This window comes from Petromyzon marinus, chromosome 43, assembly GCF_048934315.1.
Source record: "Petromyzon marinus isolate PM22_M1 ecotype Great Lakes invasive population chromosome 43, UKy_Petmar_22M1.pri1.0, whole genome shotgun sequence".
Lineage (NCBI taxonomy): Eukaryota > Metazoa > Chordata > Hyperoartia > Petromyzontiformes > Petromyzontidae > Petromyzon > Petromyzon marinus.
Genome location: NC_133709.1, coordinates 16,986,488 through 17,003,221, shown reverse-complemented (window position 1 = coordinate 17,003,221; position 16,734 = coordinate 16,986,488). Strand labels below are relative to the sequence as shown.

The 16,734-nt window shown below is 51.9% G+C and overlaps 1 protein-coding gene across 3 annotated transcripts in view; it reads right to left on the bottom strand.

Annotated features, from left to right (window-relative positions):
• Positions 1 to 821: 821 nt before the first annotated feature.
• LOC116957795 (CDK5 and ABL1 enzyme substrate 2-like) overlaps positions 822 to 16,734 on the bottom strand; it is a 42,991-nt gene continuing 27,078 nt past the window's right edge. For all 3 annotated transcript variants that reach the window (XM_076073878.1, XM_076073879.1, XM_076073880.1), the window contains 4 exons: positions 15,163 to 15,272; positions 12,770 to 12,876; positions 11,705 to 11,912; positions 822 to 11,403 (listed from right to left, as the gene is read on the bottom strand). In XM_076073878.1, coding sequence (XP_075929993.1) covers positions 11,263 to 11,403; positions 11,705 to 11,912; positions 12,770 to 12,876; positions 15,163 to 15,272 — 566 coding nt within the window. In that variant the 3' untranslated portion in view covers positions 822 to 11,262. The remainder of the gene's footprint in view (positions 11,404 to 11,704; positions 11,913 to 12,769; positions 12,877 to 15,162; positions 15,273 to 16,734) is intronic.

Genomic DNA, 16,734 nt, shown 5'->3' with positions numbered 1-16,734 from the left:
GCGAGCATCCATCCACGAGTTACGCCGCAGTGGCGAGATGTTAACTCCCTCGCCTGGTATGCAGGAGGAGGTCATGGGTTCGACCCTGATGCCTACTGTATATTTGGAGTTTGCAAGTTCTCCCCGTGGTCGCGTGGATTTTTCTCCGGACCCTCCGCTTTTTCACCTCCACATTTATAAACGCCGCTTTTAGAGTATTTGGCTATGAATTTCCACGTGATGATAAGCCACTTCGTTGACCTATCGTTTGTGATAACCAGGAATGTAGCTTCTGAAAAAGAGCTACGTAGCTCAGTGGGCCTTACCTGGTGAAATGAAAATAGTAAAAAAAATATAGTTAATCAGGCTCAACAAACCCTTGGTCATAGGAATCGGTTTTACTCCTTCTGGCAATGAAACAGTTCTGTTAAGATGTTAAAACACCAAACAAAAACATGGTCACCACCAGTACTGTGTGGTTAATGCAGACATGATTCCTTGCAAAAGGCTTCTGTTTGGTGTTTTAACATCTTAATATAACTTTTATTGTGGCAAGAAGGGGCAAAACCGATACTTATATTTTGATACTGACAAGGGAGGTCCCACGATGAACCCCTTGCTTAGCTTCGGTAAACGCGCCGTGATCGGACGCGTTCCCGATTGTGCGGTGCCGTCCGGTTGGACTGTGGCAGAAGAATCGTCGGCCGAGCGAGGCCGTGCGCAGCTTCCTTCCCTGCCCCTCTCATTCTCGGGGTGTTCCGTGGCTTGCGACGGGCTGCGGTGCGCCGTTTCAAAGACGCGCGGACGCGGGTGACCTCGGCGACTTGCGGACGCACGGTGGATATGTACATCAGGTATTGCTTTTATTGGTGGATTTAAATAAAACTGAACAGTCACGTGTAACATTAGTTTTTTTCGTCGTTTGCACAATATCGGTCGCTCGTAAACACAATCGGGTAAAGCGTGATGATTATTATTAATTCATTCATTCAAGCAAAATCAGAGGCAATCAAGAGTGTTTAAAAAAAAGTAACGCTTGGTAAAGTACCGGCAGATCCTGATTCAAAGCAATAACGACGACGACGACAAATTAGACCCAAGCACAACGAGCCGCCCCCTTTTCGTAAGGCTGGAACAGACGACGACCGGACGGTGTCCGAGAAAGGGATGCAGATGTTTGTGATCGCCCAAAGTCGTTTCTGAAACGACGACCTCCGAACCCCGAGCTCGCGACGACCACGAAGAGTCAACCGGTGCCACCGGTCGATGCTGGCCGCCGCGGTGGCTCAGAGATGTTAACTACCTCGCGCGGCATGCAGGAAGTTCGCGGGTTCGATCCCGACCCTGTATATTTGTGTCTCTCTCTCCCCATGGTCGAGTGGATTTTTTTCCGAGTCCTCCGTTTTTTTCCCCTCCACATTTAAAATCAACGTCGCGCGCGTTTCACAGTATTTGGCCATCGCTATAAATTTCCCCGCGACGATGATTAGCCCACTTAAGTTGATCTATCGCTTCTGAAAAAAAAGAGCTGCATAGCTCAGTGGGGCCTCACCTGGTAAAATAAAATGTTTTAATAGTTTTTATTCAATGAAGTCGTTCGATGCAACGGTTATAATGACCACCCTGATGTTTTTGTTTTTACGGTGTGTAACTGCGGGGGGGGGGGGGGGGGGCTCATTCAAAAGGCAGCTGCCTCCAAATCTTTAAAAACCCCCCTCCCCTCCGCCGCCCATCCAGCGGCACGCGCGGCAATCAGAGGCGAGACTTTTGTCCGATCGGTCGAGCAACGGAGCTTATAATCGGGAAGTCACCGATTATCGAGTCACCGATTACCCCCCCCCCACACCCGATGAAAATCGGGTGTGGGGGGGGGGGGTCTGTGTCCCTGCCCCGGACACGGGCGCCTGCACCTGAAACCCTGGGCGTACAAACGGAGGTCCGGCCGGTCGGGGACGCGCCGAGGAGTGCGTGGCACGCTCGCACCTCGCTCCCTCGCTCGCTCTCTCCACTCGGGGAAACTTCGGGACGCTCAGCACCACCGCAACATTATTCGTTGGGTCTTTTTCTCCCCCGAGTGAACGAATTTTGTAGTTTCAGCATCGGCCGACCCTGAGTCCAGTGAAGACACCACCCCCCCCCCACTCACCCCCCCACCCTAATTCTGGTGAGGCCCTGCCGTTTCCTGTGGCAGAGGAGCCACAAGCCAGCGTGCGAGGAGACTCTGACGACGAGGTGTCTGAGACCGACGGAGAGGACAACGTGAGTGACAGGAGCTACTCACAAGTCAAGGGCGAATATGCGCCTGGGGACATCCACCTTTTCCTAAAGTACACCTTCAGGCAGCGTAAGGTCAAGGTTGAGGCCTTCTTCTCCGACCTGACGGCCTTCCTCATTGCCGTTCAACAAATTTGGTCGCAAATCGCGACAGGTTTGAGTTCAACGAGAAGGAATGCTTCCACTTAAAAGTGTTCATGCGCAAGGTGAGGAGAAAAATTACTTCCGCTCAGAAGTGATTCCCCGCAGCTACTGTCACCATTACAACACAATAACATATATCATGGCTTCAGCTATTAAGGTAGCCAGTCTGAACTGTAACAGTGCTCGCAGCGACAAGAGGTGGGATCAGATCTGCAGCTTTCGTGGTAGACAGAAGGCAGATGTGACTATCCTCCAGGAGACGCAACTTGACACCACTCTGGAGGCCCAATGCCAGCCTTTTCTAGGCGGCCGGGCCTTCTTCAGCCATGCTGAGGACAACCTCGCTTGAGGGGCGATTGTGTTCGGTTCGCAGTTTGTACCAGACGGCGTGGTCTTCAAAGAGATCGTAAAAGGCCACTTGATTTCTGTTGATTTTGTCCTCAATAACTCCAGGCCGAGGTGTTTTAACGTGCAAATGCCAAGCAGGGCCTCCGAGAAGACGCTCTTCTTCGGCATGCTGCTGGACGCACTGGCGGACGATGACAAATTTACATGAGCACTTTCTCTTCGATTTATTTTTCTTCAACTGCACTTTGGACCCGGCTCTCGACTGCAACACCACCGAGACTCACCCGGAATCTGCACGGCCGCTAGCCGACCTGGTACTGAAACTGGATCTGCTCGACGTGTGGTGACTACAGCATCCAGCCCAGTGGCAGTACTCTTGGTGCCGCTACTGCTCTCAAGGCAGGGTAAGCCTTGTCAGGTCCGATCGACTGGATGTAAACGCCAGCGGCGTTAACTTGCTCGAGGACAGTAAAATCGTCCCGTCCGGGTTTTCAGATTACCACTTGGTCACCGTGCTCCTGCGAATTGCCAGCACAGCTACTACCGGAGACTCAACGTGCAGCGGCTTGAAGACAAGGATTTTAAGGAAACCTTTAAGGCCTTTTGGGCTCAATGGCTGTCTGCCAAAAGTAGCTTCAGCTCCCGGCAGTAATGGTGAGACAACACAAAGGCACAGGTCAGCGCTCTGTTGACAGTTCACGAGCCAGCATGCCACCGCTAGGAAGGAGGTCGCACAGCAACTACAGAACGACCTGTTGCTTTAGGCAGAGCTGAGCTCACTCCAGAACATACACGAGGGTGAGATGCCGTTGGAGAAGCAGTGGCTTATCAGGTCCATCACAGACCAGCAGGCGCATCGGTCATTCGTGAGCTAAAGGATGCAGCACTCGTCGCAGATAGACTCTCCCTCTAAATTTTTTCTTTGGCTTACAAAAAAGCTGGTAAACACTAGCAATATTTTAAGTTCACAAACCCCAGATGGACAAAGACCCACATCTGCGAGGCAAATCACTAACATCGCCAGGGATTTATATTCGCAAGTTTTTATCGGTAAACGCATACAAGACGAGGCTGTCCAGGAGCTACTAGATAGGGGCCCGACCTTAGGCGACTTTGAACGGGAGCGTCGCGACAGCCCCATCACCCTGCAAGAGCTCCACGGGCTCGCAGCCGGTAAAGCCCCAGGGATTGACGGCCTACCAGTTTTGTTATATGTGGCCTTTTGGGATAAGCTCGGCCACTGCCCATTGGAGTTGATGACAGAGCCTGCAGAAGGGTGAACTCCCCCTGAGCTGCAGAAAAGCGGTGGTCACCCTACTGCCCAAGGAGGGGGACCTGTGCTTCAATGAAAATCGGTGACCTGTGTCTCTCTTGTGTGCCAATTACAACATGTTCTCCAAAGTGCTGGCCAACCGTCTCAAGATGGTTCTGGGTCAGCTGATCTAGCCAGAGTAGTCATATTGTATCCCTGGTCGGTGCATATATGATAACATCAGAACGGTTGGAGATATAATCTCCCTTGCAGAAATGCACGACGTGGACTCAGGCCTTCTGTTCTTGGATCAGAAGGCCTTCGATCGAGTGAGCCATGAGTACCTGGGTAGGCTGCTAACGTCATTAGGCTTCAGCCAGGCTTTCATCTCGCACGTTAGGCTCCTGTACATGGGCACATCCAGCCTCATGAAAATCAACCAGCGGCTCGGCGCCCCTTTTCCCATGACGAGGGGGGTCGGACAGGGATGCCCTCTTTCAGGGCTGCTGTACACCGTGTCTATTGAGCCACTCCTATGCCACCTGAGACAACGTCTGTCTGGCCTCAAGGTCCCAGGATCTGAGAACGCAGTCGTCGGGCTCTCGGTGGACGCGGACAACATATGCATCGTGGTCAATGATGCACAGGACGTCTCCGCGCTGTGTTTGGCGGTGGTAGTGTACGAGAAGGCCTCCTCTGCCAGGGTCAACTTGGCCAAGCACGAGGCTCTATGTTTGGGGTTGCGTTGCCGCGTGCGTTCTGTGCTCCTCCCAGGAGGAATCAGTTGGCAGGCTGACGGGATCAAGTATCCTGGGGGTCTACCTGGGGAAACCCCACACAACATCGCGTAGAACAATTGGACCGAGCTGGCCGACGTAATCGAGGCTAAAATGCTGGCATGATCGCGCCTCACTCTGCAGATATCCTTTAGGGGCGGAGTGCTCGTCGCTAATAACCTGCCAGCATTTTTGCTGTGCCACAAGACCAAAGCCCTCCCAGCCTCCGGCCGGGTTACTCACCAGAATGATCTGCTTACTCGCGCACTTTGTCTGGCACAGGAAGCACTGGCTGAAGGCCAGGGGTCTTCTGTCTGCCGGTGGGCGAGGGTAGCCAGGTCCTGGTGGACGTCGCCGCTAGGGTGATGAGTTGTAGGCTTATGGCCGTGAGGCAGCTGCTGTACGAAAGGGAGTAACTACCCTGGAAGTCGCCGGCCCTCACCCTGCTGAGAGACGCAGGGGGGTGCCTGGGGTAGGGGAAAGGAGCTCTTCCTGTTAGACTTGGGCCTGGTCGACTACACGTGGCTGCCAGGTTATTACCAGAGCCTTTTGGACACGTGGCGGAGCTTCGAGTGGAGCAGAGTGCGCACGCACTACAACCTCACATTTCCTGAACGAGCCCCTTGTTCTGCAACGGCCTTTTCAAAGTAATCGGAGGAGAGGGGACTCTACGCATCACCTCAGCATGGCGTGCGCGACGATGTGCTGTTTGTGCTGTGCGTGGCGCGTGCAGCGCATGTTCCGCGAGTCGTGTTTTTGTTGTAACGTGCACACTTCAAGCTGTATTTCCATGTGTTTTTGTACTGAAATCAGCTCCCGTGCTATTGCTGCTGGCAACAATAAAAGTGGTTTAAAAGTCAAGTCTCGCTTTCCCTCTCTGTCGCTCTCTTTATCGATCTCTCTCTATCTCTCTCTAGATATGTCTCTCTCTCTATTGCTCTCTCTCGAGATAGAGTCAACAGAGACTATGCGCGTAACAAATTCGACGTCATTAGAGTTCTGATGGGAGGCGTAAAATCCTGGGGGCTAGAAAATTCCGCGAAAAAAAATACTCTGGCCGTGCGCTTCTGCGTACGTGCTTGATGACGGAGCGATGAGGAGTAAAACGATGAACTACCGGCACGTTCGGCTATCTGACGGCGGCGCGAGCGATTGGACGACGACGGCCGGGTGGCGGAGGGGTTGGGGGTCAGCGTCGATTGCGAGCCAACCCCCTCGCGTCCACGCTGTCCCCGCCACCTCCAGTCGCCACGCGTGTGGACGACGTCATGCGGCCCAAGCCGCACGGACGATTCTACGATTCTCCCGCGTGTCTTCAGCGGGGTGGGGGCGGGGACGAGGGCGGGGGAGGGGGGTTCCACGCAATGAACCGAAAATCGGGGCAGCGCCGTTCGGTTACCGAAGAATGCTCCCGGTGCGTGCACCGAAATGTCGGACATCGCTGCGCCGTACACAGCGGAGCGGGGACGACGCGACAGCGCCCTCTGCTAGCTCCACCTGCTCCAGTCAAAATTGAGATGCATCGCATACTCATATACTCTCTTTATACATATATATCTTGTTATATATATCTGTTTCTTATGTATATATAATTCAACCCATTCCTATTTTTCACATTAATTTAATCGACAGGGCGTGGACAGAGCGCCGCCATTAATATATTATATATTCCAACCTTTTGCAATTGGCAACTCGTTAACTAATTGCACTAAATTGCACAAAAAAAAACACGCGAGCACTAGATAGGGGGCAAAGCCAAGGCTTAAAGCAGGCCCAATTATGGAGGCCCAGCCAGAGTTCCGTTCACAACACTGCGCTGCATTGCAGTGCATGGTCTGGAGCATGCGGTACACACCGGGTTGTGATAGCTAATGTATGCGGTACACACCGGGTGTGTGATCTAAAGAGTATTATACTTTGCAAGTGCGTTAGCTAAAGGCAAGTTTGCGCTGGCCAAGCTTGTTAGCTAAAGCGAATGGTATTGGCCAAGTGTGTTAGCTAGAATATGCTATATGCACCAGGTGTATTAGCTATAGTGTAAACTACCGGCCAGATGTGTTAGCTAAAGCATGGTGTACTGGCCAGGTGTTCGCTCAAGTGTAACTACTGGCCAGATGTATTAGCTGAAGTGTAAAACACTGGCCAAGTGTCTTAGCCGACGCATGCTGTAATGGCCAGGTTTGTTAGCTTTAGTGTTATATACTGGCCAAGTGTGTTCACTAAAGCATGCTGTATGCACCAGCAGGGGCGGAGCCAGGATTTCAGACCGGGGTGACATTCAACAAATTTTAATTTCAAGAATGATTAGAGAGTCAGGCTGTTGAACTAGACGCCATCGGTTGGCGACACACTCTGACAATGCAGTTGCACGGAGTCCGCCAGACCAAGTGTCGTACACTTATACGCAGAATGTCACCCCTGTCACCCCCCCCTGGCTCCGCCCCTGTGCACCAGGTGTGTTAACTAAAGTGTAAACTACTGGCCAGGTTTGTTAGCTAATGCACGCTGCTGCTAGTCAGGTCGAATCCAAAAGCCGAGAAGGAAGCGGCACTTTGGCCCCACAGCCCCTAGGATCCTGGCAGCTCAGCCCCAAGTGAACGCATGCAGAAGTTTGATTATTAAAGACGCTCCAAAATGCGAGGCACACACATTTCACGGAGAGGGCCACCGGGCTGCTTCCCGTAAGACCACGGTGGCAGAACCTGTGGCCAATTCCACCGTCCCGAGTCATAAATCAACTCACGAGGGCCTTGCGGGTGCAACTGAGAGATCTCTACACTGGCATCCGGCACTAGTCGAGTCTATAGTGGTACAACTATATCTCTCTACACTGACATCCGGCACTAGTAGAGTCTATAGTGGTACAACTAGCGATCTCTACACTGGCATTAGACTCCAGTAGTCTATAGTGGTACAACTAGCGATGTCTATACTCTTTGGTTCTATTGGGTAAAGTCACGTAGGTGAAAATAAAATAACAAAAAATCACGACGTTTCGGCCACAACACAAGCGGCCTTCATCAGGTGAAGGGACGAGACTGTCTGGAGGACAGCGCTGGAGTGAGAGAAGCCACGCTTAGATCACGACCTTTAAGCTTTTTGAGGAAGGTCAGCGTCTCGATGAGCTGCGACTTCTTGTCCCGTTGTCTGCTCATTGAAACGCTGACCTTCCTCAAAAAGCTTAAAGGTCATGATCTAAGCGTGGCTTCTCTCACTCCAGCGCTGTCCTCCAGACAGTCTCGTCCCTTCACCTGATGAAGGCCGCTTGTGTTGTGGCCGAAACGTCGTGATTTTTTGTTATTTTATTTTCACCTACGTGACTTTACCCAATAAAACCAAAGAGTATGGATCCTAGCAGTCACGAAAGCTTTAAATCTAGTAGCGATGTCTACACTGGCATCAGGCTCCAGTAGTCTACAGTGGTACAACTAGCGATGTCTACACTGGCATTAGACTCTAGTAGAGTCTATAGTGGTACAACTAGCGATGTCTACACTGGCATTAGACTCCAGTAGAGTCTACAGTGGTACAACTAGCGATGTCTACACTGGCATTAGACTCTATTAGAGTCTACAGTGGTACAACTAGCGATGTCTACACTGGCATTAGACTCCAGTAGAGTCTACAGTGGTACAACTAGCGATGTCTACACTGGCATAAGACTCTAGTAGAGTCTATAGTGGTACAACTAGCGATGTCTACACTGGCATCAGACTCTAGTAGTCTATAGTGGTACAACTAGCGATGTCTACACTGGCATCAGGCTCCAGTAGAGTCTATAGTGGTACAACTAGCGATGTCTACACTGGCATTAGACACTAGTAGTCTACAGTGGTACAACTAGCGATCTCTACACTGGCATCAGGCTCCAGTAGTCTACAGTGGTACAACTAGCGATCTCTACACTGGCATCAGACTCCAGTAGAGTCTATAGTGGTACAACTAGCGATCTCTACACTGGCATCAGACTCTAGTAGAGTCCACAGTGGTACAATTAGCGATGTCTACACTGGCATTAGACTCTAGTAGAGTCTACAGTGGTACAACTAGCGATCTCTACACTGGCATCAGACTCTAGTAGAGTCCACAGTGGTACAACTAGCGATCTCTACACTGGCATTAGACTCCAGTAGAGTCTACAGTGGTACAACTAGCGATCTCTACACTGGCATCAGGCTCCAGTAGAGTCTACAGTGGTGCACCTAGCGATGTCTACACTGGCATCAGACTCTAGTAGAGTCTACAGTGGTACAACTAGCGATCTCTACATTGGCATCAGGCTCCAGTAGAGTCTACAGTGGTACAACTAGCGATGTCTACACTGGCATCAGACTCTAGTAGAGTCTATAGTGGTACAACTAGCGATGTCTACACTGGCATCAGACTCCAGTAGAGTCTATAGCGGTGCAAGTAGCGATCTCTACACTGGCATCAGGCTCTAGTAGAGTCTATAGTGGTACAACTAGCGATCTCTACACTGGTATCAGACTCCAGTAGAGTCTATAGCGGTACAACTAGCGATCTCTACACTGGCATTAGGCTCCAGTAGAGTCTATAGCGGTGCAAGTAGCATACTTTCTTTTGGCTTTGGGCTCCAGTAGTCTGTGTACACACACACAGACACGGATTGGTAACGCTGATGTGCGTCTGTGTGCGTGCACGACCCACATGCACCATGCGAGCGGAACCGTTGATCGCTGGGTTCGTGAGATAGTGGGGGGGTCGGTGGGGGGGGGGGAGCAGCGAACACGAGGGGCGGGCGCTGGGGGGGCGAGGCTGGCGGGTAGGAGACTAAACTGGCGAGTAAACTCAGGGGGGCGCCCGCGGGCGCACAATCATCATCGGGAGCGCGACGCGTCAAACGAGCCGCGGCAGGATATGTAAATCGGACCAAGGTCGTGGGGCTCGTGGGGTTGAATGTGGGAGGGGGGGAGTGGGTCAGGGGGTTGGGGGGGGGGGGTCGGGGGGGGTTGGCGGGGGGTGCCTCCCATGTGACCGCGGGCGACACACGCGGATGGGCGCCAACACACAGACACGGGGCGAGGGGGGGAGGGGCAAGGTGGTATTAGCACCCACATCACCACCCTACGGTACCGATTGACACCGGCGGTCCATACTGGTTCAGCACACAGGTTCACCAGAGTGGTTCACCACGTTGGTCCACACTGGTTCACCAGAGTGGTTGACCACGTTGGTCCACACTGGTTCACCAGAATGGTTCACCACGTTGGTCCACACTGGTTCACCAGAATGGTTCACCACGTTGGTCCACACTGGTTCACCAGAATGGTTCACCACGTTGGTCCACACTGGTTCACCAGAGTGGTTCACCACGTCGGTTCACCAGAGTGGTTCACCACGTTGGTCCACACTGGTTCACCAGAGTGGTTGACCACGTTGGTCCACACTGGTTCACCAGAATGGTTCACCACGTTGGTCCACACTGGTTCACCAGAATGGTTCACCACGTTGGTCCACACTGGTTCACCAGAGTGGTTCACCACGTCGGTTCACCAGAGTGGTTCACCAAGTTGGTCCACACTGGTTCACCAGAGTGGTTCACCACGTCGGTTCACCAGGATGGTTCACCAGGATGGTTCACCAGAGTGGTTCACCAAGTTGGTCCACACTGGTTCACCAGGATGGTTCACCACGTTGGTCCACACTGGTTCACCAGAATGGTTCACCAGAATGGTTCACCAGAATGGTTCACCAGAATGGTTCACCACGTTGGTTCACACTGGTTCACCACACTGGTTCACCAGAATGGTTCACCACGTTGGTTCACCACGTTGGTTCACACTGGTTCACCACACTGGTTCACCAGAATGGTTCACCACGTTGGTTCACCAGAATGGTTCACCACGTTGGTTCACCACGTTGGTTCACCAGAGTGGTTCACCAGAGTGGTTCACCAGAATGGTTCACCAGAGTGGTTCACCAGAATGGTTCACCAGAATGGTTCACCACGTCGGTTCACCGAGGGCAGGCCGGGCGGAGTTGGTGCGCGCATCCCTCACATGGACGGATTGTAGCGCCTGCCCATCCGGGCAACAGATCGAACACGGGACGATGGACGGCGGAACGATTTGGGGTTTCCCGCGGGGCAAGGAATGTTAGTTTATTATTTTATTTTTCCGCGGTTCCAAATACTCGGCGGGGGGAGCGGGGGCGGGGGGGGAGGAACCGAACCAACTCACCGGGACTGCCCACACGTGTCAGGCCTGCACCCGACCTGCACCAGGCCTGCACAGGGGCTCACGGTTCACCATCCCGTGGGGCAGGCTCTGGGCTCCGCACCGCCGCTCGGCGTTCCTCACCGCGCTCCTGATGGGCGCGTGTGGAAGAAGAGCTTTGAAAGCCCGTCGGATTCCTCCAGAATAAATAATAAATACTCCGATTCTCCGATTCTGGAGGGACGGCATCTTGCGAGGCGACCCCGGTCCCCCGCAGCCCCCCCACCCCCCCCCCCCCCCCCCCCCGGGCGGCTCAGGCGTGGCTGGCGAGGCGGCGGTAGTGGGGCAGCACCTCGTGCTCGGGGAGGTGGAGGCTGAACTCGAGGGCCACCAGCACGGGGAACTCGAACGCAATGAGCTCACGGCGGTTCACGCGGAAACGCTCCTCCAGTTTCTGGTGGCACAAAGGGTGGGGGGGGGTGGGAGGGGGAGGGGGGGGGAGTGGAGGGGGAGCGGAGGGGGGCAGCGTACTCAAATGAGTACCTGGGGGCGGTGTGTCGTAAACATCTCCACTGGGGAGACAAAGGCGACTGGGCGTGGTGCTGGCCACCCACCCCCTCGCGTGTCGCGGTGCCGGCCTTCATTAGGTGCCGATGTTTGCTAACGGCGCTGGCCCCCAACGTTCTTGTTGTAGGCTACACGGGGGTGGGGGGGGGGGGGGCGATGTCTGTGGTGCCCGCGCGTTGCGTCCTCACGTCGAGGAGGTTCTTGACCTCCGGCTTGCGCAGGTCGCTGCTGATCTTGGCGGCGAGCAGCAGGCAGGAGCCGGCGCACAGCTTGCGGTTCTGCTTGTTGAGCTTGCCCTGCAGGACGAGCTTCTCGAAGAAGACGAACGCCACGGCCACCGTCGACTCCTCCAGAGCGCACTCCTCCAGCGCCATCTTGCGCATCTCGCGCTTCAGGCTGCCGCCACCGCCGTACACGACAAAAATAATCATACAAGGATCCCCCGCGTAGCCTTAGCAGGCTGTAGGGGCAAGTGCCGCTCGCGAGCACTTACGGAAAGGCCGGAGACGGGACACGAGGGGGTGGGGTGGCCAGCGCCACGCCCGACCGCCTTTGTCTCCCGAGCGGCGATGTTATACACACCGCACCAGGTGCTCATTTGAGGCCGAGTCTACCAAGGGGGAGGCCCAGGACCGATTTAGATAATCGTCACCGGTGTTGGCCGTGTTCGTAGCGCAGTGTGCTAACCGCGACAATTGCCGCTCACACAAATGCGTGTCAAAGACAAGGATCCCCCGCCCGTATAGCCTTTACCAGACTGTTGGGGCAAGAGGGTTTCCTTCGCAACGCGAGCAACACGTTGTGTCGTACTCCCTCCTCCACTCGACGCGGCCCACGAATGGATACGCGTCCTGCTCTCGCACGATCGGTGACCCGGTGGTGCGAGCCGTGATGTTGGTCACGAGAGGCCGAGCCGCGTTACAACCAACGGCCTTCCTTTACCCCCGAGCCCCGGGAGAGCCCAGAGAGACTTCAGGGAGGGAGGAGAGGGAGGTAAGGGACAGAGGTGAGGGAGAGAGGGAGGGAAGCAGTAATGGAGAGAGGGAGGGAGGAGAGGGAGGAGAGGGAAGGAAGCAGTGATGGAGAGAGGGAGGGAGGAGAGGGAGGAGAGGGAGGCAGTGAGGGTGAAGAGGGAACAGAGGGAGGGAGGCATTAAGGGAGGAGAGGGAGGGAGGAGAGGGAGGGAGGAGAGGGAGGGAGGGAGGGAGGGAGGGAGGGAGGGAGGGAAAGAGGGAGGGGGGGGTGAGACTCACCTCCTGATTTTGCTCAGCGTGAGCTTGATGTGCGGGAACTTCTCATGGAACGTGTCGTTCATGTCACGCTTTAGGTCGGACGGCTTCACGTACTCGATGATCGTCGTCTGTGTGGGGGTAAGGGGGTACACGGTGGGTGGGGGGGGGGCACCGACAAAACTGTCTCAGGGTCACGTGCACAGCAGGTTCTGTGCCCAGGGCGACCCAGAGCAAAGGGGGTTAAACATCACGGTGGCTAGGAGATGTTGGCGCCTGCTGTATATTTGGGGTTTACGTGTCTCACTCTCTCTCGCTTCTCCCCATGGTCGTGTAGATTTTTCTCCAGGTATTCCGGTTTTTCCCCTCCACATTTAGAATCGACATCACGTGTTCACAGTATTTGGCAGGTGCTATACATTTCCACGGGATGATGATGATGATAATCCACTTTCATTGAGCTATCATACAGCCGGCGTCACTTCTGGAAATAAGCTACATTGCATCTCAATGGTCGGGCCTTACACCTGATAAAATATTTTTTTTTTCATAGTTTTAGTTTATGGTCATTTACTTTGGGTCTCACACAGGAGAGAACCCCACAACTAATGAATAATCCGCCCCCCCCCACCCCTCGACGTGGCATGCGGCACCCCCTCCCTCTGGGCCTCCAGGGGCCTCTGCGTGGCCCTGACTGTGCCCACTGACGCCCATCGTGGTGGTCAAGAATTGTGTGCTGACGGTGTGTATGTTACGTACGTTGAATTTCTTTTGCACCATACGTAGCCAACCGTACTAATCGGAGGTGCAGAGGGGGGGGATGGACAACATACTAAACACGACGATATGGCTTGTGCTGGCCTTCAACCAGCAGTGGATTGATCATGGCGCGAATTATAACAATGAACGCGATGAATGAATGATTAAAAAACGCCGTGCCATCCTTCGATTAGTCCCATTATGATCTAGCATCAGTGTCTCTTGGCTTGGATCGTGTAGAGGTGTAATGTTAGCTGTACCCTCCGCCATCCCAAACAACTTGATCCAAATCAAGTTGTTATGACAATGGCCACATTCGCCAATTGATTTTGGTTGAATCGGCGAAAACCCTGGATAATAATGAAAAGCAAGCCAAAGGTTTTTGTGGAGAGGACATCCAGCATCGCCAGGTGTTAACTAAAGCTCAGCTCTCGTGTTATAGTTAAATACTTACATTACACAGGGATTGCTTTACTTACGAATGAGTTAGGTTCCAGAGGTTCGTAAGTCCAACTTTACCCCTGTCGATTCCAAACATGATGTATGATGTGTACACTAAACATGGGGAATAACTTTAAAAGTTGTATAATCTCCTGTAGATGTCACTAGTTCTTCATGTTCTGCAGATGTAGATGCAACTGCTTCTTCATGTTCTGCAGATGTAGATGCCACTGGTTCTTCATGTTCTGCAGATGTAGATGCCACTGGTTCTTCATGTTCTGCAGATGTAGATGCCACTGGTTCTTCATGTTATGCAGATGTAGATGCCACTGGTTCTTCACGTTCTATAGATGTAGATGCCACTTGTTCTTCTTGTTCTGCAGATGTAGATGCCACTGGTTCTTCATGTTATGCAGATGTAGATGCCACTGGTTCTTCACGTTCTATAGATGTAGATGCCACTGGTTTTTCATGTTCTATAGATGTAGATGCCACTGGTTCTTCATGTTCTGCAGATGTAGATGCCACTGGTTCTTCATGTTCTGCAGATGTAGATGCCACTGGTTCTTCATGTTCTGCAGATGTAGATGCCACTGGTTCTTCATGTTCTGCAGATGTAGATGCCACTGATTTTTCATGTTCTGCAGATGTAGATGCCACTGGTTCTTCATGTTCTGCAGATGTAGATGCCACTGGTTCTTCATGTTATGCAGATGTAGATGCCACTTATTCTTCACGTTCTATAGATGTAGATGCCACTGGTTCTTCATGTTCTGCAGATGTAGATGCCACTGGTTCTTCACGTTCTGCAGATGTAGATGCCACTGGTTCTTTATGTTCTGCAGATGTAGATGCCACTGGTTCTTCATGTTCTGCAGATGTAGATGCCACTGGTTCTTCATGTTCTGCAGATGTAGATGCCACCACCGCCATCTATTACACGGAGTTTGAACTTCCAACTCTTGGTCCGAACAGGCAACTGGTCATATGAACAGGTTTGTTCGTAACTCTGAAAGTTCCATTATGCTGCCGATATAGGTGAGATGGGACCATACCATGTAGCATGTGAGATGGGACCGTACCATGTAGCAGGTGAGATGGGACCGTACCATGTAGCAGGTGAGATGGGACTGTAGCATGCAGGAGGTGAGATGGGGCTGTACCATGTAGGAGGTGAGATCGGACCGTACCAAGTAGGAGGTGAGATCGGACCGTACCATGTATGAGGGGAAAATGAGCACACGCTTGTGCTTCCCGCACGGCCACTGCGGGTCCTCCAGGAGGTTGGGGTTGTACTCGAGGAACTCCACGGCGTCCGGGCCCAGGCCTGCATGGGGGTCACACGGCCCTCGCTGTGAGTCCCACACCGACAGGGCACAGCGGTGCAAAGCCAGTCCGCGCTATGACAATATATACTCCGAATTATTATTACTATTATTATGTATTCCGCTTGTTTTTAACCCAGGAAAGACCTAAACGTTGAAGATCCCTGGGTTTAGTCTTCCACAAAGCTGCTCATGGTCCACCCTAAACCGTATCCACTGCAACAAACCATGGCAGCAGTAGATGCGGATAGACCTGATGATGCACAAATGGAAAATAAAAAAATTATTCAGCAGTATGCGACTGTGGTCATCCAGAACAGACCGTAATAATGTATAACGACGCAATGCCCCAATCCACAAAGTATACATCACAGCTTAACACGTAGGCTTTCGCGACCAATATTATTCATAATAAAGGTTTTTGGGTTAGATCGCGTTATTTATAAATGTGTCGAAACCCTCCACCACCCGACACGGCCAATCAGCAAAAAAATGTGTCACGTTGACAAAAGACAATTAGTCCACTACTTTAGCCCATCGGTGTGTTGAAGAGTGAATCCACAACATTTACAGTTTGAGTACGACGTTTCGCTGGTAATTACATCCAGCATCATCGGGCAATTCACCAGAATGGTAAAGCCCTCTCCACTTGCTCTCGGTCTTCAATAGAGCAGCAGCAGGGTGACGTCATCATTTAACTCATTTCAGGTGCAGTGATTTGAGGTGGAGGGGGGGGGTATTGTAATTATATAATCGATTGGTAATCAGTCAATGGTTATGATTAGTAATGAGTTGTAGATTAATAATTAGTTGTAGTGTGTGTTATTGTGATTATATGCTACATTAGTAATCCGTTAATTAATGTGTTTCCCCTATAAGGAATTGTAATATGTATTATTTAATAATATGCTTCCAAGCCGCACTAAGCCTATAGCTATCAGAACGATTAAAGTTATTTCTGTTTCTCTCAATTTCAATGGATTCTCTAAACAGTCTTTGCCAGTAATAGTTTTACACAACACTTCAACGTTATCAAAATCAATTGAGTGTCCTTGTTGACAAGCATGTTCTGCCACTGCCGACAGTTGTGTTTGAGATAATTTAATATTATTTAAAATCAATTGGGTGTCCTTGTTGACAAGCATGTTCTGCCACTGCCGACAGTTGTGTTTGATTCTAGATTTTAAGCTTTCGTGACTGCAAGGATCCATACTCTTTGGTTCTATTCGGTAAAGTTACGTAGGTGACTTTACCGAATACCTACGTAACTTTACCGAATAGAACCAAAGCATATAGTTGTGTTTGAGATAATATTATTTAAATTTGAGATAATTTAAATAATATTAAGTTATCTCAAACACAACTGTCGGCAGTGGCAGAACATGCTTGTCAACAAGGTCACTCAATTGATTTTAAATAATATTAAATGATCTCAAACTGTCGGCAGTGGCAGAACATGCTTGT